The 23,046-nt window shown below is 42.9% G+C and overlaps 1 protein-coding gene across 1 annotated transcript in view; it reads left to right on the forward strand.

Moving 5' to 3' along the window:
• The first annotated feature begins 5,867 nt into the window (after positions 1-5,867).
• Positions 5,868-23,046, forward strand: part of GPC3 (glypican 3) — a 440,854-nt gene continuing 423,675 nt past the window's right edge. The window contains exon 1 of the mRNA XM_066581848.1: positions 5,868-6,269. Within this exon, the coding sequence (XP_066437945.1) occupies positions 6,122-6,269 (148 nt within the window). The 5' untranslated portion in view covers positions 5,868-6,121. The remainder of the gene's footprint in view (positions 6,270-23,046) is intronic.

Genomic DNA, 23,046 nt, shown 5'->3' on the forward strand with positions numbered 1-23,046 from the left:
CTATCTATCTATCTATCTATCTATCTCCTATCTATCTATCTATCTATCTATCTATCTATCTATCTATCTATCTATCTATCTATCTCATGTCTCTCTATCTATCTATCTATCTATCTATCTATCTATATATGTATCTCATATCTATCTATCTATCTATCTATCTATCTCATATCTATCTATCTATCTCTCTATCTATCTATCTATCTATCTATATATATATATATATGTATCTCATATCTATCTATCTATCTCATATCTATCTATCTCTCTATCTTTCTATCTCATATCTATCTTCTATCTATCTCATATCTATCCATCTCATATCTATCTATCTATCTATCCATCTCATATCTATCTATCTATCTATCTATCTATCTATCTATCTATCTCATATCTATCTATCCCATATCTGTCCATCTATCTATTTATCTATCTATCTATCTCATATCTATCTATCTATCTATCTATCTATCTATCTATCTATCTATCTATCTATCTATCTATCTATCTATCTCTCTATCTCCTATCTATCTATCTATCTATCTATCTATCTATCTATCTATCTATCTATCTATCTATCTATCTATCTATCTATCTATCTATCTATCTATCTATCTCACAAGTTTGCAATCTCCCATTCCGCATGATGCCTCCTCTTGTTAGTAACAACCTCGGCTCTGCTATGTGTGACATGCCTTGCAGCAGAAGTCACCACTCCAAACACGCTGTGGCCCCTATTCTGCCCCGCAGACATGAATAATAAATCTGACTCCTCGGGTCCCCTGAAGGTGATATGTGGACTGTGCTATAGGGTTATTAAGATGAATGATTTAAGTCATTCTGGTATTCACTCCACATAGGGAGAAAGCGAGGTCAGTTTATTCCAAATGGAAGCGTCAGATGAGAATACACAATAGAGGTTTTCAGTTGTGCCGGGTAAGCATTATTCTACATAATGCTAAAACACAGTGGTGGGCCATGATATATGGACATTACGTAATCTTTGATTATCTTTGAAGGTTATGTCTACCTTTAAACAACATTTTACATAAAGATAAGAAGGATAGAAAAAGTTGTAAAAAATCCTGCGCTCCTAGGATCATCTCACATCCATAGATACTGGACACCCTAAGTCCTTAAAGGCAAACAGCATCCAACACTTACTTGGGAGGACGGGGGTATACAGAAGCCCCCCTCCTGGTGATGGTTTCACAGATACAGTGAGGACAAATACACAGCTGGCGACGCGTTTCGATAGACAATCACACCTTTCTCAAGCCATCGTTTGGCTTGAGAAAGGTGCGATTGTGCACCGAAACGCGTTGCCCCAATCAATGTTTCGGGGTCCCGAACGCTCCCCCGCGATAAGATCGCGGGATGCCGTATGGTTGCCATAGCAACTGGGGGCCTTCTGATAGACTATGGCATTATATCAAACTGCAGGAGCAATCAAACCATCGCAAGTTCTTGTCCCCTATGGGGGCTAAAAAACAACGCAAGAATTAGTTTAAAAAGTTTTATTATTTATTTTCAAAATAAGGTAATAAAAAATAAACCCTTTGCCATATTTAGAATAAAAAAATCTAAATAAAAAACAAACATATTTGGTATTGCTGCATCCATAACAGTCCGATCTATCAAAGTAACGCATTATTTACCCCGCACAGTGGGCGCCATCAGAAAAGAAACAAAAGACCGCCAGAATTGCGTTTTTTTTTTGTTACGCCATCTCCAAGAAACAATATAATAAAAAGCAATCAAAAAGTTGTATGTACTTCAATATAATGCCAACAGAAACTACAGGATGACCCGCAAAAAACGAGCTATTATACAACTATGTCGATGGAAAAATAAAAAAGTTCTGGCTGTCAGACGATGGCGGCAGAAACAATTCAAAAATATATATGTTTTTGGAAAAAAATCCCTGTAGAGCAGGCCTGCACAATATATGGCCCGTGGACCAAATACAGCCGGCAGAAGATTCCTGGTGGCCCGTGGACTCTGAAAGGACTGTGATGTCAAGAGGCTAGTTGCTAGAGTCATAGTCATGTCATGCCAGCTGTGCAGTATAGCCTAAACTTTACCGCTAGCAGCAGTAGCACCTAGGGCCACATGCCTGTGCAGGGTGAAGATAATAGGGCCCTCTCTGTGCCCCAAAAAGTTCAGAAGCACTTGACAAACTTTATTTTTTAGTCAGCATGGCAACATGTATAACATAGCCTGATGCCTCCCCCGTCTCCTGGTCTCAGAGTGCAGTAAGCAGCGGAGATGGACGGTGAGTCAGTCGGTCTAGATGCTGCCTCACTGTGTATGCTGTCACACAGCAGCGTGAGTAGGGAAAAATGTTTGTCATGCTCGGTCTGCAGTTTCATGTGCCGCTGGGGGCAGGTGGTGGATGGTCATCTATAGTGGTAAGTGGGACCTTTAAACCCCCCAGGCTAAAAGTTCCGGTCACAATCACGCCCTTAGCTACGCCCCTGTGAGCATGCCATTGCTGCAGCTTACTAAGCTCCTATATTAATATGTAAAAAAAAGAAAAAAAATTGACTGTCATCATTATATAAAAGTTGTGAATTTCTGAATCTATGGCAACAAAAACATTCCTATTCGGGACGTGATTTATTTTAGAGAAGAAAACATTCCAGATGTTAGTTATGAGTGGAAAATATACCATTTTCTCTAAGTGCGGTATGCTCCAATTATGGTGTTATTCCACTCAGAGAGCTTAAAGAGACTCTGCCTACTTACTCTTAGCCCCATAAAGTAAGCTAGATAGATGTAAATGTTATACTTACCTTCCCTGCCCTTCCCCCATGTCTAAGTAGTCCGCCCATTATAAAATTAGAATGAGGAACTACTTAGTATCCGCTCAATGCAATGATCAGTGGCTTTCAGTGCTGATATCGGGGGAACGACGGGGAAAGTAAGGAAAATTGGCATAAATTATAGGTGCTAGTATGGTGCATGAAGGTGCTGCCAGATGCAACAAGAGGTGCAAGCCCCTCTGGATATAGTATTATAATAAGCTCTGGTCCAAACTTTCTATTGTTGCAGTTTGCCAACTTCTATTTTTTTTGGACAATTAGGCCAGATTTTTATGGACAAGCTGCAAAACCAATAATGACTAATGCGGAGTGTAAGTGATACAGAGTATATCTATGAGTAGCATCTACGGTGCGCTGCAAAATGCTGATATTACTCTCGTAATGACCTGCTCACACTCCTCCAGCTTCAAAAGGTAACAGGTGTAACAATGGTTTTATTAGTCCATTATAGCTCCATGATTTCAATACTGTCTGTGAATCTACAGTCTGTTGCCAACGCCGGCTATTGTGCTCACATTATGTATCGGCTGCGTGAATTTGCACATAGTGTTGCTTTTGATGAATCGGTGCAAACATGTCACATTTGTTGCAGACTTACTTAAACTAGCAGCATAGACAAGAGCAGAGGTAGATGAACGTTAATGTTGGTAATGTGAAGTGATGCACCTATGCCACAATAAGCAGGACCAGAGAAAGACTTGGGGATTCTGGTTACAAGTAAGCTTAGCGGCGGTACTCAATGTCACATTGCTGCAGCCAAAGCAAACAAGATTTTAGGGTGTATAAAAGGAAAGCTAAGAACCTGTACTCCTAATAATATAATATTACCCCTCTATAGATCCCTTGTAAGACCACCTGCAGAGTATGGGATTCATTGTAAAACGGGTATAGTAGAGCTGGAGAGGGTTCAATGGCGGACGACTAGTTCATTAAATGGGGTGGGATGCTTCTTTTATAATGAGAGCCTAGAAAAATTGGGGCTCTTCACCTTGGAAAAGAGCTGCCTAAGGTTGGCCATGCACATTAGATAGAAGACTGATGGCTGAACAACTGTTAACTAGAGATGAGCAAGCATACTCGCTAAGGACAATCGCTCAAGCGAGCACTGTCCTTAGCGAGTACCTGCCCACTCGGAAGAAAAGGTTCGAGTGCCGGTGTGGGGGAGCGGTGAGTTGCAGGAGTGAGCGGGGGGGGGGGGGGGAGAGAGGGAGAGAGAGATCTCCCCTCCGTTCCCCCCTGCTCTCCCCCGCCGCTCCCCGCCCCCCGCCGGCACCCGAATCTTTTCTTCCGAGCGGGCAGGTACTCGCTAAGGGCAATGCTCGCTTGAGTAATAGTCCTTAGCGAGTATGCTCGCTCATCTCTACTGTTGACCCAATAATTGTTTCACAGACACAATCATACAGATTTAGGTCCATAATGGCTGCTATAGTTGTTCAAGCTGCTTAAACAGTTCATGTTCAAAGAGACTGAGGCTACAGATGAGCGATCTGTCTGGAAACATTCTTACAAAGAAAGCCCTTTAATGCATGGAGGATGTTCCGTAATAACAAGATAACAAATCTCCATTCACAGTGAACAGGCAGTTATTCCAAGATTGAACAACTCCTATTTACACTGAGCAAGAAGTTACTCGTTATTCACTTCATTTCAGATCGCTGAAATTAAGCATCTGGCTACTCCTATTTACACCAATTTTTCGCTTACTGCCCTCTCAGTGGTTGTGTGGGATTATATGGGATTACCAAAAATGACTGTTTCAGGCTTAAACAGACGACCGTGTTTGCGCAGATTTTAGCGCATGTGAAACTCACGCCTGCAAAATGTGACAAAGCAAACCCATTACAATTGATCTAGAAAATGATGCATAAGGGTATATAAACTGGGAAATTACAAATTCAGTCCGTAAAAATCAGTCCAGTTTTTTTTTTGCAATTTATGTGCAATTTTTTTTTTTGTGTGATTTCCATCTTTTGTGCATGCATATAATAAAAAAACACTTTCTAATTCTCTTTCATAAATTTATGGTTGCCATGGTTACATGCATTTAAAACGGATCACATTTGCATAATACAAGTGCAGTCCGTTTTTTTAAGCGCACCCGTAGACTTGGATGAGTCCAATATTAAAATCAATGTGTTCTATTCCAATGTGATTCCAGACTGATTTCTTTGGTCTGAAAATTTTAAGAAAAATCGTTTGTGTGAACCGGCATAGGCGTACATACGCGCACAATAGCGTGACATATATGCGCTGTGAAGGGAGCACTATTGCGTGTGTATCAGTGCTTTTTACTGTACTTTTCTACGCTGCCAGCATGGTTCCCATCGGCACAGGACACACTCACACCGTGATTTAACAGGCTGTGCAGCCTACTTAGTCACCGGTGTTATTGAATTCCCCGCAAAATCACACAGTTCAGTGCGCAATTTCGTGTGGATTGGGTGCGCATTTACGCATCCCCATAGACTCCTATGGGGCCTTTAGTGTGGAAATACGCACAAAAATAGAACGTGTCACTTATTTTTTCGGACACAACATTTCTGCACAAAAATGCATAATGTGAGGGAACCCGGTGAAATCAATGGGCTCTACTCTCTGTGTTTTGGACGAGCAAAAACGCCCATGTGCAGAAGCCCTTAGAGATCAAAAAGGTTGAACTCAATAGACCTGTGTCTTTTTTTCTACCTATGCAATAGGCATCTTTTTTAAGACTGTGCCTATGTTGGACAGCTCAGATCAGCCATGCATGTGCACTACTCTTTTTTGCTGCAAGGAATAAGAATAGCAGTACCCCAAAATCTCATTTATTATATGAAGCAGGTACATCTGCATCAGTTCCCAGACATCCCCTATGACCACTTTGTTTCCTTGGTAAAGACTTTCTATGATCACATAAATAGTATCCATTCTATGTATCTACTGTAGATTGTTCTGTATGCAACAGTCAGGATGGCTGCAGTACTCAATATCTCCCAGCAGATGGCGCCTGCACAGTACAGTATACAAGTAATCTGCGCTGAGAGCCAACAGAGGAGCCTCACACATTAGACAGCCGGAGCTCATTCCACCTAGGGCAGGAGTGGAAGTGCTGCCCTCCTCTTCTCCTCTTCACTCTGTTTAGGATCTGCTGCCAGTGTATTCCCAAATTGTTGCAAACCTCATGCTGGCAGCATCCCTATTGCTGCTGCCTGGAGACTGGACTATCTCTTGCACCTGTAGTACCAGCCAGGTGCCCTGGCATGCATTGATCTGTAAGCAGGATCTTAGCGGGCACTGTGTAAACTGAGAGAGGACACATGGCAGCCTGGGAGTTCTGCATGGCTGTGCTCATGGCTTGGGTAGCTATGGTAGCTGCTAAGGGGCATCCTAACTGCAAGGAAGTCCGTGCCAGTTTCCACACTCTGCAGCCTGGAGTGAGATGGGTCCCAGAATCACCTGTGTCAGGTAAGCTTCCCCTCCCCCCTGTGCACTCTGATCAGTGCCTTGTAGGTATAACCATCAGGCAAGAAACCTGTAGCTACAGCATTTAACAGTTATGGCACTTCGTGAGGTTGGCAAGACATGCTGGCACTTGTGGTACCACCGTGCATAAAAGTCATATGTTGCTTGTCTATCTATTTATTCATCTATCTATATAAAATGCATGTCTTTACATTGGAAGGGCGCTCTATAAATACTTTTGCTAGTTTTTCCTTTTTTTAATATTTTCTACATACTTTTGTAAAATAATTTATGAAACATTTGAGAAATGCAGTAAAATATTTTTAAATTGAAATTCTGATTAATTGACTATTTGTAATATAAAACTTTGCATACAGATACATCAGATTCTATGGAGTCTTATCTTGAGGTTCATACAGGATCACTGTACTGTGTAGAGTTGTGCAATGTCATCTAGTTGTGGCTTCTTTTGCATGAACACTTACACTTTTAATAGAATACAATGTAGCAGATTGAAGCAAAGTTTAGATTTCTACGGGGCGGTATGTTTGCATCCAATAGAGTGTAAGCTCTTATGGTTGTCATCATTACATTACACTTCTGTTATATGTATTATGACACAAGTATTGTAATGCAGTAACATATTGGATGGTAATACTGAACGTTATACATCCTATTGGACTAAAGTTTGTGCCATGTTTTTGGATCGGACACATTGACATTAATGTAAAACATTTTTTTCAGCACTCCTCATTTCCCAACTTTTGCCTCACAAAAAAAAAACTTTGCTCCCCGGTAAAGTCATTAACAAAAAAAATTGATCTGTGGTTTTTAATCCATTTTTCAAAGTCAGTGGTAAGCCATTATCAAAACAGAGTGCAACAATGTTGCAAGTCAATAGAAATCCTATAGTCAGGCGAAAAATATATGGTTGCAAAACCACTTTATATTTTTTATATGAAGTACATGTACAGAAGTTTTAGTCATGTGTGGAAAGATGCTACAAGGTAAGAATGCTTTCAAATTTAGATAGTTTTTATAGTTTTTTTTTAACAAATGCAAAGGGACTGAACAAAAGAGAAATCTAATTCAAATCAATATTTGGTGTGGCTGCCCTTTGTCTTCAAATCAACATCAGTTCTTCCAGGTACACTTGCACACAGCTTTTGAAGGATCTTGGCAGGGAGGTTGTTCCAAACATCTTGGAGAACTAAGCACAGATCATCTGTGGATGTCGACTTCTCAAATCTTTCTATCTCTTCATGTAATCCCAGACAGACTGGATGATGTTGAGATCAGGACTCCGTGGGGCCATATCATCACTTCCAGGACTCCTTGTTCGTCTTCACACTGAAGATAGTTCTTAATGACATTGGCTGGATGTTTGGGGTTGTTGTCCTTCTGCACAATAAATTTGGAGCCAATCAGATGATTCTATTTTTGCAGCATTTTCTCCACACCTGCCTAAAACGTTGGCACGTGACTGCATTTCTGATATGTTATTGTATGCTACTAACTACTTGGCATAGCCTGCCCCCTCACCGGTGTGACATTTTACCAGATTGGTTACATGGTAATCTTGTAAGGTCACTATATAATCTATACTTTCAGGTTAGAGGCAGGTTATACCTATATGACTTGTCCCATTGACTTTTCACTTTTGTAGTTAAAGCTGTCTCATGATGTTGGTTGTCCTAAAAGACATTCACTTCCCACTTTTTAGTATAGAATTCAAAATAGGTGAACATTTTGTAGAAAATATGATTGTGTATCGCAGCACATGTATAATATGGACCAAAGACAAAGACAAAGACAGAGGCATAAGGGTGCAGCTCCGGATGGACAGTAAAGGAAAGTTTTATAGAACTAATGTTCAGCTTGTCAATATCACTGCTATTAATCAGATCTATGAAAAAAGGGAAAATATATTGTATAATCATTGAACAGGGATCCTAGATTTCACTCTGACAACCCAACCTTTATAAGACCTAGAGGACAGAGCTATATAGTAAAGCCTGAATAATAATGCCATACAGTGCGCTAGTAATATCCACCAGCACTGCTTGAATAGTAGATTATACAATGCCCGGGTAGCAGTGCTCAGGTCTTGGGTTTTAAAGCCAAGTGTCATAGACTTGTTGCTATGAATCAAACCCGAAGAGTATTGTTGGAGACTCTAGATGCAGGAAGCCTCAATACATCTGTCCTTCCTGTGGTCCTGTATTTCAACTTGGAGCATCAGTTGTGTTATGGCAGCAGGGATATAGAACAGGATTCTTTCATGTCTCTATTATGGTATGTATCTACAGAACTCTGCCGGAAATCCCAGCAAATATTGCACCTAACAGCCCAACGTGCATAAAATGGTTCATTGACTACTTCTGCTGAGTATAGCAATTAGACAATCATGTGGGAATTGTGTTCAATCCCTGATTTGACTTTGTCATCAAATTACAAAAAAGTCTCATTTTGCTCTTCCATTACAGTATGTCATATTGAATAGAAACTCAGAATCACTTGAGAAATCCATATATGTTTTACTTAAAAGGACTAAATCAGCAGTATAATGTATTGGTCAGTGAAAAGTGATAGGCTAATTCTAATATTAGCTTGATACAGTGTGTACTACAGATGTATGACTATTGGTAAATAACCCCTAAAATGTGCAACATTGTAACCCTTAGCCAACATATGACAGGTCCACCAGAGGAAATGACTCTTAGAGCGCTCCAGTTATGCAGAACATATGTATATCCCAAAGTAATAGACCCCAAGGGCTTGTGTTCTGCTTCTAAGCTTCACTCGTTGCCTGCTGGGTTTTATTGGCCTTGTTTTGGCAATGGCTCTAATTTTGTCTCCCATAGGCAAGTCTTCTGGACTCTTGCTGACATAGCCCGATCTTGAATGCTGGAGTTTATTAACAGGTCCTGGCTTCTTTCTTTGTACTGATTACAATTATATGTGTTTTCTAAGAGGAAATAACTGTCTCCAGCATGGATCCATATCCTGCAATCACTTGCTATGAAATACCAGGAGAAATGAACTATTTTAGTCTACAGAACGGAGTCTTGCCATGGGCCATGCACACTCAGTCAGCCAATGAAAAGTGCATTTTTGATCAGATTTTGTTGTTATGACAATAAGCTACATAAGAAGTAAATGGCTCTTCAACCAGAGCCTCTGGAGTCCCCCGTCACATCCTTACTGTCTTCTCAGATCAAGGAAAACGGGTTGTGCCTGGTTAATATAGCCTACACCAGCAGTATCATTAGTTCTAAACACAGAAGCATGTCACTTCTGGGTTTCTGTTATATCCTAAATGGGCTCCCCAGAGATTTCCCCCCCTTGTGTTCTACAGACTTCACAGCAAAGCCTACGGCGAGGATGTCAGCCTACTTCAGGCTACACATTCAGGCTCTTATCAATAGCTGATAGAATGGTTTAAGTTTTGCACTGCAGATGCTGTATAACTTGTGCTGGTTAAATCGTTGGCATGTTTGCATTACTAATGCGTAGAGTTGGCAAAACTTGGGTAGGGGTAACACGTTTATCAAGAGCAAAAGAATATAGGTGATTAAACACTGTCCCAGAGGCGAAGGAACCAGAATGGGAGCTGATATATACCTTGTCTCAAATTGGCCTTCCAGCACCACTTGCAGGTGACACGAACAGGCAGAAGTGAAGGGGAAGCATATCCTTGACATCTCATCCAGGAGGTGCTCTCCTGTCTGGGGAAGCAGCTTTGTTGTAGACTGGCACTTCTGCTGGACATACATATCAAATTTGCCAATCAACATTGGCATATCCAGATAATTGAATTGGGGTCTTTCAATAATCTAACATGTATGTGGAGATCCTGATTGTTCCAGCATGTCACATACTGCAGTACTGGCTCTAGCCAGCAGATGACGCCATTGTATAATGCCAGAAAGAGAAAGCCCCCTAGGAAACCCTGAATCCAAAATTGGATTGCAAAGGGTTAATAGTATGGCATATGTGCATACAGAGTTTTTTCCAGAACTCATAATTAATGTGTTTTTGAAGACATACATTAAAGGGGTTAAATGGGATCAGAAAAAATGTCTGCATTTTGATTTCCAGAAATGGCGCCATAAACCTTGTTTGGTATTGCAGCTCCTCCCCATCACCATGTAAATGTGCTGAATTACAATACTTTACTCAGTCCCATTTACTATACATTTCTAGGGACAATAAACAGTATTAATACCTTGGTGAATATTTCAGTATAGCATTATTGTATAAAGACTCATTTAGGCAAAGTGGTTGCCAAGTTGTGCTACAAGTACCATTCTCCTATGAACACGTGGGTCGGGAGGCGTAAAGTTTCTCCTTAGGGAGAACACCTAATAGGTGTGAGGAGACTTATGAGGCCATTCATGCTCCTCTGGAAAATGTATATGCAAATGGGAAGATGGAACCATGGCTCTACAGCGCCACCTATTAGAAGGTAGCATTCCCCTCTGATCAGAGGCGTAACTTGAAGCTTCTGGGCCCCAATGCAAAAGCTGTAACAGGGCCCCCAACTATAATGCTTTATTCATACTACTAGGCTTACTATATGGAGAAGAGAGGCCTTATGGGCCCCCTAAGGCTCCGGGGCCCGGGTGCAACCGCATCCCCTGCATCCTCTATAGTTACGCCCATGCCTCTGATGTCGTAGGCCGCTCACCCAGCCGGTCAGCAATCTACTGTACACTGATGAGGGGCAAATACCCTTAAGCAGCTGTCTGTACACAGTTATCTTTTACTTCTGAAGAAGACCTAGGCTTATATTCCCATTCCTTGTTATGAGGCCCGTTAAAAGTTCTGACATTGACTTGCAGGAAGGTTAGCTTCTAATAGGTGGCGCTGTAGAGGCATTGCCCTGTCTTTCCATTTGCACAAGTATTGTACAGTCCAGAAGATCCCCGTAGTATCATGTATTTGTGTGTGCCAGTTTTTTGTAAAGCTCAATGCCATTTTCATTGCACCAACCTTATGTTGGACAGTCTTGTTTGATCAGGGCGTCTCATGAAGACAAGCACTTTTGTAAAAGGATTCTCTAAACTTTTGTTATTGCCAGGAAAAGTCACAGCAAGCTAAACATTTCCTTCAATGATTGCTCATGTAGTGCATGGACCCGCTGTATCCACCAAAAGGGGGTCAGCCAGAGGCGTAACTTAAAGCTCCTGGGCTCTGATGCAAAACTTGTAACAGGGTCCCCAACTATAATGCTTTACTCATAGTACTGGGCTCCCTATATGGAGAAGAGAGGCCTTATGGGCCCCCTAAGGCTCCTGGGCCCGGGTGCAACCGCATCCCCTGCATCCTCTATAGTTACGCCCCTGGGGTCAACTCTCCATTCTGGTTCATAGAGGGGGCCAACTGTCTATGATGCCCATATACCCTAACAGGGCATATGGGCAGAGGTGGTTGTGGTCAGATATCTCTTATAAAACCCAATTACAGTTTTAACTTTCTCTGTCCCCTAGTCAGTATTAACCCACTGCATAAAAATGCATCTCTTTAAAGTGTCCGACATAAAGGTAAGTTCCTACTTCCAGGCGACATAGCTGTTCATTTTTTAAATCAGATGAGCTGCATATTTTATAGATCGCTGCAGGGGCATCCGTCTCCTCTTTTCATCAGATAAGTGTGGATTAGCAAGCAAAGTGAAAATACAGAAGGTCATGCTACCTCATTTAATGACTCAATCTAGTTCTTCGGAGAGTCCTACGTCTGGAGGAGTAGGTATTGCGGTAAGAACTGACTTGGACATATCTGAACTACAGCAAACTCTACTAGATTCGTAGTCAATGTTATTCTACGGAAGCCAGACAAATACTGTTTTCCGCCCCGATTCTTAGATCCATTGATGGCGTTCTTATATTTCTCATGTTGGTTACTCTTGTAAACCATCTGGTTCTACTTTGGGGCTTTACATTCGGAGACATGTGTTCTGTATAAATATCTGGCTCTGTGCTCCTTCTTTGCATTCCATGTAAAATCCCTGACTTGCCGCACTTTGTCTGTGTGGGATCACTAATGCTTTTTTCATGAGGAAGATTACAGTCATTCTGTGGGTCAGAAGTTCAGAGCTTTTTATACTCTTACATGGCAAATACCAAGAGAAGTGTTACTAGTGCATATCTACATGTTTAATTGATGTGGTTGGCTGCAAGCTTTCTCTTCAAGTTACAACTTAAACCAGACTTTTATTTCAACACACTGGAGATAAAGGGTTATCTAACCTCACATGTGACTTATTGGGGGAGATTTAGTATTACTCTCTTAAATTTAGACAACTTAAATGGTCGCTGAGCTTTTAGAAAACTTTGCATAAATCCATAATGCAGATGAATAGAGATGAGTGAACGTGCTCGTTTAGAGTAATTACTTGAGCGAGCATCGCTTTTTTCGAGTAACTGCCTAATCGGGCAAAAAGATTCGGGGGGCGCCGGGGGTGAGTGGGGGTTGTGGTGGGGAGTGGGGGGGGGGCGGAAGAGAGAGAGAGCTCCCCCCTGCTATCCCCACCTCACCGGCGCACCCCGAATCTTTTCACCCGAGTAGGCAGTTACTCGAAAAAAGCGATGCTCGCTCAAGTAATTGTCCTAAACGAGCACGTTCGCTCATCTCTACAGACAAACATACGAAACTTTGTAATAGACCTACCAAGAAAAATGCTTCTTTCTCCACTTATCAGACTCATTTCCTCTGCAATCCCCTGGTTTCAGATGACCAAATTTGCGCACGTTTTGGGGCGCGCGAAATGTGCCCACGAAAGAAGTGGAGAATAGAACCTATTCATGTCAATGGGTTCATTCTCATCAACGTGCTTTGCATGCGCATTTTGTGTTCGCTCGGGCAGCTTATTTATACGGGCTTGTTCAAACAAGAAATCATTCAGTCCTTCACCATGTAAGGGCTTCTTCAGATGAGTGCATGCGCAAATACGCTCGCCACTACAGGTCGTATTTGCGCATGACCCATTCAAAAGTTTTTTTTCTAACTGTTTAAACTTTGCACTATTACGCACGGAAAAAAAGAAAAGCAAAAAAAAAAGGGCTGGACCTATGTGGGGGCAAGGCCTATTTTTTCTCGCACATAGGAATATCGCGGGAGAAACACGCCCGTGAAAACAAACCATTAAAACATCTGTCTTGTGCTTAATAGCTCACTGATTGCATGCTGCTCATAACAGACTATAGAGGGGGGGGGGGTGTGTGTGTGTGTGTGAAGGTGAAGCAGTGTAAAGGCCCTTTTACAGGGGGCGATTATCGTTCTGATTGTTCAGGCTCCCGCTGGGTTTTGAACGGTAATCATCCCATGTAAAAGCATGGAGAAACTGAAGACTGGCTGGTTATGAGGCCTATCTATCGTTTAACCCTTTCCAATCCACTGTCTGACATCTGAACACATTATGATTTAAGGCTGTACAGCTCCGATGTTGGAAGACATCCGTCGGGGTTCTCTTACTGTATATTGCCAGCCACTCTGCTGTCGGAGCCTATCCAACGTGTCACCTCATGTAGTACTGAATTTAGCCAGCATATAGTGCCATTGTATAATAGCAGAAAAAGAGTAAGCCCCCTAGGAAAACCAGGATACAAATTGGATTGGAAAGGGTTAACTGAGTTGTGCTTACGAGGGGAAAAGAAGCCGGCGGTGCGTGTGCGCTACATGATGTATACTTTGCAGCTTGAGGCTGCCCGCGCAACATCGGATGTCGTAATGAATTTTGAGCCGAGTGATCACGCGGAATGCATGGAATGCTTTGACCATTCTGATTTCTTTACTGGGAAATGCTGCAATGTGGCGGAATTTGCTCATTCAACTTTTCCTGCAACCCTGGTAAGAAATGCCCATGAAGCATCCACAGTGGTATTTGCCTCCTCTGATGGGACATTTAATACGTTATCTCACTCTTTTGTAATTGAGATGGATAAGCATGGCCCTGCTTTATATGCTTCATCTGCTTCTGTGAATACTATTATACAGGCCATCCCAGCACAAACTAGTGATGTGGATATGCAAAATAATGCACAAAATGAATCTGCTATATGCAATATTTTTCTAGCTGCAACTAAAAGCAATACTGTTTTGGCTTCCCTCTATGCTCAGTTTGGTAGCCTGAAAAGGATGCTGGATTTACAAAAGGTTACTAAAAGATTGTCTAAGGGTGAATGCCCACGGGCGGAGCAGGATACGCCCTTAATTTTATACCGCGGAAGTATACATGTTTATAAACAAACTGTGGCTGCAGTCTCCACCAAGCCTACATTGATAGAGACCTGCCGTGGCGTAAATCCGCAGAGAATAGAAAATGCCACTTTTTTTACCGTTCGCGTAAATCCGTGGTAAAATAACATGTGTTGGCATTGGCTGGCAGAAAAGCTATTAGGTTCAATAGAACCTAATGGCGGCATTATCCTGCCGCAGAAATCCGTCCGTGGGCATTAGCCCTAAAACAGAGACATGTATTAAAGGAGATGTCTCGAGGAAGTAGTGAATTTTTTTTTTTGCCCAGTCCCCCTAATTAAGCATACATTACTAAGCCCCCCTGTAAATGACTTTTCTAGCTGGTTTGTACTTACAGTTCCAGCGTTTCAGCAACTTATAAAAATTTTCCCAAGATGGCCGCCGGCTCTTTTCCCATCGCTTGCTGTAGCCCGACGTGCGCGCTCCCGAGACGCTACCAGCTGTGTCTCCCTGACAACCAGACGCCCCGCAGCCGCCGACCGGACCCCTGGATTGAACGCGGCCGACCACGGCACACAGTCACCCACCGCCAGGCAGCAGGTAACCGGCGCTAGACCCCTGACAACAGACGAAGGCCCCCCCAGCCCAGCGGCAGCCCCCCCCCCCGGCCCAGCGGCAGCCCCCCCGGCCCAGCGGCAGCCCCCCCCCTGGCCCAGCGGCAGCCCCCCCGGCCCATCACTTACCTGGGCGGCAGGACGGCGGGACAGCTGGGCGACTTCTCGGGACAGCTGGGCGGCTCTGCACCTTCCTCTAACAGAGGATGGTACAGAATGGCCGCTCCAGCGCGCTCCCGAGCAGTGACAGCTCGTCTGCGCATGCGCAGAAGAGCTGTAGCGGCGAGCACACTGAAGCGGCTCGTGCTGAGAGGAGAAGACCGGACTGCGCCAGCGCGTCTAAAAAAGCAAGCTGCCAGCGAATTTAGACGGAACCATGGAGACGAGGACGCTAGCAACGGAGCAGGTAAGTGAATAACTTCTGTATGGCTCATAATTAATGCACGATGTACATTACAAAGTGCATTAATATGGCCATACAGAAGTGTATAACCCCACTTGGTTTCGCGAGACAACACCTTTAATGAAATTTACTATGCAGGATATGATAAGTAAATGCAAACAGTCTGTCTCTACTTTGTAATATAAAGCAGATGATCTGGAAAATAGACTAAGGAGAAATAATTAGCGACTAGTGGGGTTTCCAGAAAAGGTGGAAGGATTGTATCCGAGCGAATCTTTTGAGGGATGGCTGAAATAATCTATTGGGGAAGATACTTTGTAATCTTTCTTCACTGTGAAGGGCTCATAGAGTTCCTGCTAAGTCCCGGCTACCTGGTACAATGCCAAGAACTATTTAGATAAAACTCCTGCATTGTAAAGATTGGGATGTTATTTTAAAGAGAACTAGAGAACTGAAGGAGTTAATTATGGATGGTCATCGTATAGCTGTCTCTCTAGATTACTCAGTGGACATGCAAAAAAATGGATGCAGTTTGCAGTTTCATGATAAAAAAAGGTTACAGAGTTTACAGCTGCCTTATGCTACTTTGTATCCAGCACCGCTGAGAATTATGATGCAGGAGGAAACTAATTCTAGGGATGCTGCCTCCTGGATTGGTAAACATGAACAATATCTATATAACAGTAAGAAGTAGTCCTTTTAATTAGTGGATTGTTGGTAGAGTATTTGACTGCTTGAATTTGTTAAATAGGTTCTGGGTAGAGATGAGCGAACGTACTCGGTAAGGGCGATTTCGCAATCGAGCACCGCGATTTTCGAGTACTTCACTACTCGGGTGAAAAGTACTCTGGTGCGCTGGGGGGTTGCAGAGGGGAGTGGGGGGTAGCAGCGGGGAACAGGGGGGAGCCCTCTCTCTCTCCCTCTCCCCCCCACTCCCCGCTGCAACCCCCCGCTCACCCACAGCGCACCCGAGTAGTGAAGTACTCGAAAATCGCGGTGCTCGATTGCGAAATCGCCCTTACCGAGTACGTTCGCTCATCTCTAGTTCTGGGTACTGCTCCCTACTATTAGGGATCTAGGGATCTTACTATGATACTGTTTTATTTTTTTTTACCATTATCACTATGCCTAGGTGATTAGAACCCTACACATAGTGGGTATTTATGTACGGGGTTGGAAGTAGGGGGTGTTTTTCCCCTCTTCTCTCTCCTTCTCCTGTTTTACCATGCAACTGGTGTTTTAAATTATATGTGTAAAACATAATTAATGAATATAACTTATTATGGGTCAATACATTAATATAATTTAGTGAAATGTGCCGGGCATTGGGGATAAAACTAAAAATATGCTGTTTTTTCATCTATTCAACAATTTCAACCAGTTACTGCTTGTCTGTTAGAAGCACACTTAATAAAAGATACACTCGCTTCACCCTTCTGTATGGGCACATTCTTTTCATTCTGTGCACTCCAGGTATTCGCGTGGCGTAAGTGTACTGATTCATAACAATATCTCTTTTAAGTATAAGTCACTTTTATAGATTCCATGTATTGTGCAAAATAATATTTTTTTGTGCCAATATCTATCACCCCTCTGTATTCCAGTGAATGTATTACGAAGGTGATGGATTTGTGGCTACATTCCCTGCTGTTCCTATATTAATTGTAGGGGATTTTAATAATTGTCTGGATCCCTGTTTGGATAGATTTAATAAAGGCCCCATAGTGGCTTTTCCTTCCCCAACTGCTTTTCACACTTATTGATAGAATTGGGTTTATGTGATCTGTGGAGGTTGAGTAATCCAGAAGTTCGACAATCATCTTATTATTCCAGTTCACATAATATGCTTTCTAGAATAGATCTCCCGATAGGCACTCTATGTTTGTAGCTTGGAATATCTACCACAAGCTGTTTGTGATCACCCCCCATTTTATTTGTTGTTGATTATGAATGATTAGGGATTTGGTTTGGTTAGAGTTTGTAGGTTAGATCCCTTTTGGTTGAACCTGCTTGATGGTAATGATAGAACAGATCAGGCTCTATTGGATTTTTATCACATTAATACTGGCTCTTCTTCAGGGTCTATAGTGGGGGATGCTATGAAGGCATTTATATGTGGTCATTATATACAGATGATTAGCCTACAGAAGTCTAAATCTCAGGATTTCATTGGTGCCTTCAGTGACAAGCTTTAGATCCTGAGCAAGTGTATATAAATATTCTCGCACTAATCAATTGGAAAGAGGCACAGTCTCAATTTGTGGATTATCTGAGCAATGTTGCGAAAAATAAGCGTCTGTTTATGAAACTGAAGATCTTTGAGGAAAGGGAAGTAGAGGGTGTTTTTTTGGCTATTATAATTACGGCACAGGAATCGATGCTGATGACACCCAACTATACACCTCCTCTCGTGAGATCTCTGGACTGTTCCTCCAAAGTATCACCGACTGTCTGTCCGCTGTCTCTAACACTATGTCCTCCCTTTTTTTCAAACTAAACCTCTCTAAAACTGACCTCCTTGTCTTTCCACCTTCTAACCGACCTCCCCTCAACATCTCCATTCCAGTGTCTGGCACCATCATAACCCCCAGACGGCATGCCCGATGCCTTGGGGTCACACTGGACTCTGACCTCTCCTTTACCCCCCACATCCAATCTCTGGCCCAAACATGCCACATGCACCTCAGAAATATTGCTAAAATACGTCCGTTCCTAACCACGGACACGCTAAAGACGCTCGTGGTTGCGCTCATCCACTCCCGGCTTGACTACTGCAACTCGCTACTCATCGGCCTCCCCCGCACTAGACTCGCTCCACTCCAATCCATACTAAATGCAGCAGCTAGCCTCATTTTTCTATCCAGCCGTTACTCAGACGCCTCTGCATTATGCCAGTCGCTGCATTGGCTGCCCATCCACTGCAGAACTAAATTTAAACTTCTCTACCTCACTCACAAAGCTCTGCATGGCGCTGCGCCACCATACATCGCCTCCCTACTGTCAGTATACCACCCAGCGCGCTCACTCCGATCGGCTAACACACTCAGACTAAACACCCCTGTAATACGAACCTCACATGCTCGCCTACAGGACTTCACCAGAGCAGCACCCATCCTCTGGAACTCTCTACCCAAGGCATCCGGACAATTCTCGATGCACGAAATTTTAGACGTGCCTTAAAAACGCACCTCTTCAGGGAAGCATACCAAATCTCCTGACCTAGTCCCTCGCCCCTCCCTATGGTGCCCCACCCCGTTTGCCTTTTAATAATTGATCTGCACATGAAATTTCCTATTGCCTGTGTTCCCCACCCCCTGCACCTCCTGTACCACCCCAACCCATTTGTGTCTGACCCAATGTATCTCACATTGTAATTGTTGTATTGTTTTGCATTTATCCATGCCTGAAAGCGCTGCGGAATAAGTTGGCGCTATACAAATAAAGATTATTATTATTATCATCTTACGTTGCAGCATTGAGAAGCCTGATAATTCTTTGGGTGAATTTTGGAGACATTTTTTTCTCTATTTTAAAAATCTGTATGTTTCTAAGGTAATAGTGGATTGTGAAGATCTTTTTTGAATATTTTGCTCAGGTGCAATTACCAACTTTGTCTGATGATCAGAGAGTGATGTTAGATGCTCCTTTGACACTGACTGAGTTAATGGATGTAGCAGCAATACTTCCTAAAGAAAAGTTCTCTGGTCTTCCAAATGAATTTTTTAAGTGCTATCAGGATATGCTTCTTTCCACATACATAAAAAAATCGCATGACACACATCCAGGGGTTTAACCTTGTTGTTAATGAGGTTTGTGGCAGCAGCGCTGGCTTCATTTGAAAACATAGGGAGAAGATTGCGCTCCTCTGCCAATGCTGTGACACCTGTGGCAGGGGATTCCTTCATCCCCGCGGGGAGTCTCCTCATCACTGAACATTGTATTGAATGAATGGCTGTGATTGGTCACAGTGCTCAGCCAATCAGAGACAGTGCTTCCAGGAGGTGGGGATTTTTCAATCCCCGGCCAGAAGAAATGAAGAAGACTAGGGGAGAAGATGCGCCAGAGTCGGACAGCGCTTCTAGGCGATATATATTATTATTTTTTTATTTCAGGGTTTATTTAAGGGCTTTGACAGTAGGTTTTCCTACTGTCAAAGTTGCACCCCATCGCACAAGAACTGAATTTTCATGTCATGCTCCGCTTTTTTAAGCTCTCCTTTTTTAAACTCTGTCCTATTTTTTGCAGGTGCGATTATTTAGCGCTTGTAAAAATCAGACATGTGAACACTTTCATTGGAAAGCATTGGTTCTAATAGAGACACTTTTTCAGCTCACCTATTCATGTGCTAAGAAATCACTCGTCCAACCGCGGCCTAAAATGGCTTTGATGCCAAAGCTCCCTTTATGTACTTTAAAACTCTCTGGTTTGCATTCCATCACAAAGTATTTTTACACTTTATATGATATTTAAGAGCTTATTATGGAATTTGAAATCTATTAGAAGTCAATTGAAGACCCTTCAAAGGGTTAAACAGTCTAGGGAGTTGGCAACTCCAAATATTTGGATAAATTTTTGACAACTCAATTGCATCAATTGACCTGAAATTGTATTCAAAAGTATAACTTCAATAAAATGCTCTGATTAAAAAAAAAAAAAGACATACAGCTTGCAGAAGGAAAAATCGGTGAAAAATGCGGAATACAAGACATATAGTGGGTAAATATAGTGCTAATTCTCATGTACACACAAATGGCAGCTTATTCTGAAAAGTCATCAGAATGTTTAGGTACCCTTTAAAATTATACTAGGCAGGCAGAAGCTACACCACATTTATCACAGTGGCTCATGCTGTATGATAGAGTTGCATATCGGTACTGGTGCATTATGCCTCCACCGCACGTATGGGTGGAGACATGGGTCAGCCGGGTTGAGTTATAGGGAACGCCCACAGCTGGCGATTAACTACCTTGCCGGCAGCTGAAGACAGCGCCTGACACCCGGCATCCATCCATCCATGTGTTGGGGGACAGGAGCGAAGGTGAGCCGACAGTGGGTCTGGCTTCCAGGGCGGTGCCTCCATCCATCCATATGAGGTGAGCCAACAGCGGGGCCGGCTTCAGTGGCGGCGCCTTTATCCATCCATCTATGTGAGAGTGGTGCCGGCTTCAGTGGCGTCGAAGGACTGGAGCGGAGATGGGAGGCCGGCAGAGAGAGTGACAGCGTATCCGGGAGCGGAGATGGTTGGCCGCTGAGGAGAGTGACAGTGGATCTGTCAGGGGAGATGGGAGATCGGTGGAAAGAGTGGCAGCGAGATGGGACGCCAGCAGGGACAGTGACAGTGGGGCCAGGAGCCGAGATAGGAAGAGGCCGGGGAGATGTGTGAGCTGTCAGTGGGTATGGCCGGTACATGTGTGTCTGGGGAGGTGTGTCTGCATCAGCCAATCCGCAGCTGGGGATGTGATCTACCTATTCCCGGTAACTCAGCCCGGCCAACCAATGTCTCCACCCATGGAGATACCTTCTGCGACCTCTTACTTCAGAACAATATTCTGTGTTAAACATTTGTTAAATTTTAAGACTCTAAGCCACGCCCCTTTTCTAGACACTTTTTGAAAATATTCTAAAGTCTGTGCAGGATAAATAACCAAGCCATGCTACTCACATTTATCCTTCTGCCAGAAAAATCAGATGACCCAGTCAAACTTTTTCTTTTCAGACTATACTACTGTGTTTCTCCGAAAATAGGACAGTGTCTTATATTAATTTTTGTTCAAAAAGGTTTAACTTTTTTACATGTATAGCTGCCTGGACACTATTTAAATTGACTTTTTAAAGTTAACTGTTAGCAGTACTTAATTTTGGAGTAGGGCTTATATTTCAAGCATCCTCAAAAAGCCTGAAAAATCATTTTGCATCCTCAAAAATTCTGGAGAATCATGCTAGGTCTTATTTTCAGGGAAACAGGGTATGTGCAGGATAAAATCTATAGTAATTGCGTCCGACGTGAAATATAGTCCGGAATGATGATGCAAGTTATCATTACTTTTTCTATAAATCCAATCACAAAGACATTCCAGCGGGGCTCACCAGCTTGGGGAAATTGCAGTTTCTTTATAACAAAACTTCATCCGGCGGATACATCACAAGTGCAGTAGTTAGGGTGTGCCCATGCTTATTCAAGGTATGCATGGGATACTTACGGTATGGCGTCAGTTATAACTACCGCCCCATGCCGTAACCACTATATACAATGTTAAAAACTTTGCAGTACAAACAAAACATATAGAAAATGATAAAAACATACTTAGATCATCGCAATGGTCCGAGCTGAAGTTCCTACCACATTGGTGCACATAATACATTTCGCTTCTTGTCTTAATAAATATATCACCTCCAATCACAGGGCAATTAACTTTCTCCAAACCTGCAAATTTTAAAACATTAAAGGGGTTGTCCCGCGCCGAAACGGGTTGTTTTTTCCCCCCCAATAGGCGCGAGACAAACCCAATGCATGTGTTAAAAAAAAAAAAGTTTAGTACTTATCTGAATCCCCGCGCTGCGGCGACTTCTTCCTTACCTTACTAAGATGGCCGCCGGGATCTTCACCCACGGTGGACCGCAGGTCTTCTCCCATGGTGCACCGTGGGCTCTGTGCGGTCCATTGCCGATTCCAGCCTCCTGATTGGCTGGAATCGGCACACGTGACGGGGCGGAGCTACGAGGACCAGCTCTCCGGCACGAGCGGCCCCATTCGCCAGGGAGAAGACCGGACTGTGCAAGCGCGTCTAATCGGGCGATTAGACGCTGAAATTAGACGGCACCATGGAGACGGGGACGCCAGCAACGGAACAGGTAAGTGAATAACTTCTGTATGGCTCATAATTAATGCACGATGTACATTACAAAGTGCATTAATATGGCCATACAGAAGTGTATAACCCCACTTGCTTTCGCGGGACAACCCCTTTAAGATCGCCTCCACGTTTCTTGTGCATATGCTAAATTAACCTGGTGTACCAACTCCAGAATTAAGGTGATCACATATTTGTTTGAACACGTATAGTTTTCCCTAGATAGAAATAGCCGTACGGACAAAAACCTCCAATATACAATGTATTCTGCTCTGCAGCTCTGCTTGACCACATGTGTCACACCTCCACACTGCACTATTTATAACTGGGGATTAAGGTTACAAACCGAACAATTCCAACATTTAAAATTGCCGTAAGCACAACGTTTTTCAGCCAGTTATTCCTATTTCTGTTCTCTGACCATCTAAAATATCCTTCAGGTTACGACATCGAAACGAAATACGAGGTCTTTTATTCTTGAAAGTACGATCTTTTTCTGTAATGAACCAATTCCGTCTGATACTAAATATTATGCAATCCGCTGAAGGGCTTTATTGGAAAGAAAAAAATGTGCGCTGTTTATTAAATTCTTTATTTCTCTTAACAAAATTTTTAAAAAGTATTTAAAATGTACGCACATGCACAAAGAAGCAAGAACTGAGGGTGGCAGTTTTCGCCCAACACAATGCCCAGGGAACGCCTAGTAGCCTATA

Source organism: Eleutherodactylus coqui, chromosome 10 (assembly GCF_035609145.1).
Source record: "Eleutherodactylus coqui strain aEleCoq1 chromosome 10, aEleCoq1.hap1, whole genome shotgun sequence".
NCBI classification, from domain to species: Eukaryota; Metazoa; Chordata; class Amphibia; order Anura; family Eleutherodactylidae; genus Eleutherodactylus; species Eleutherodactylus coqui.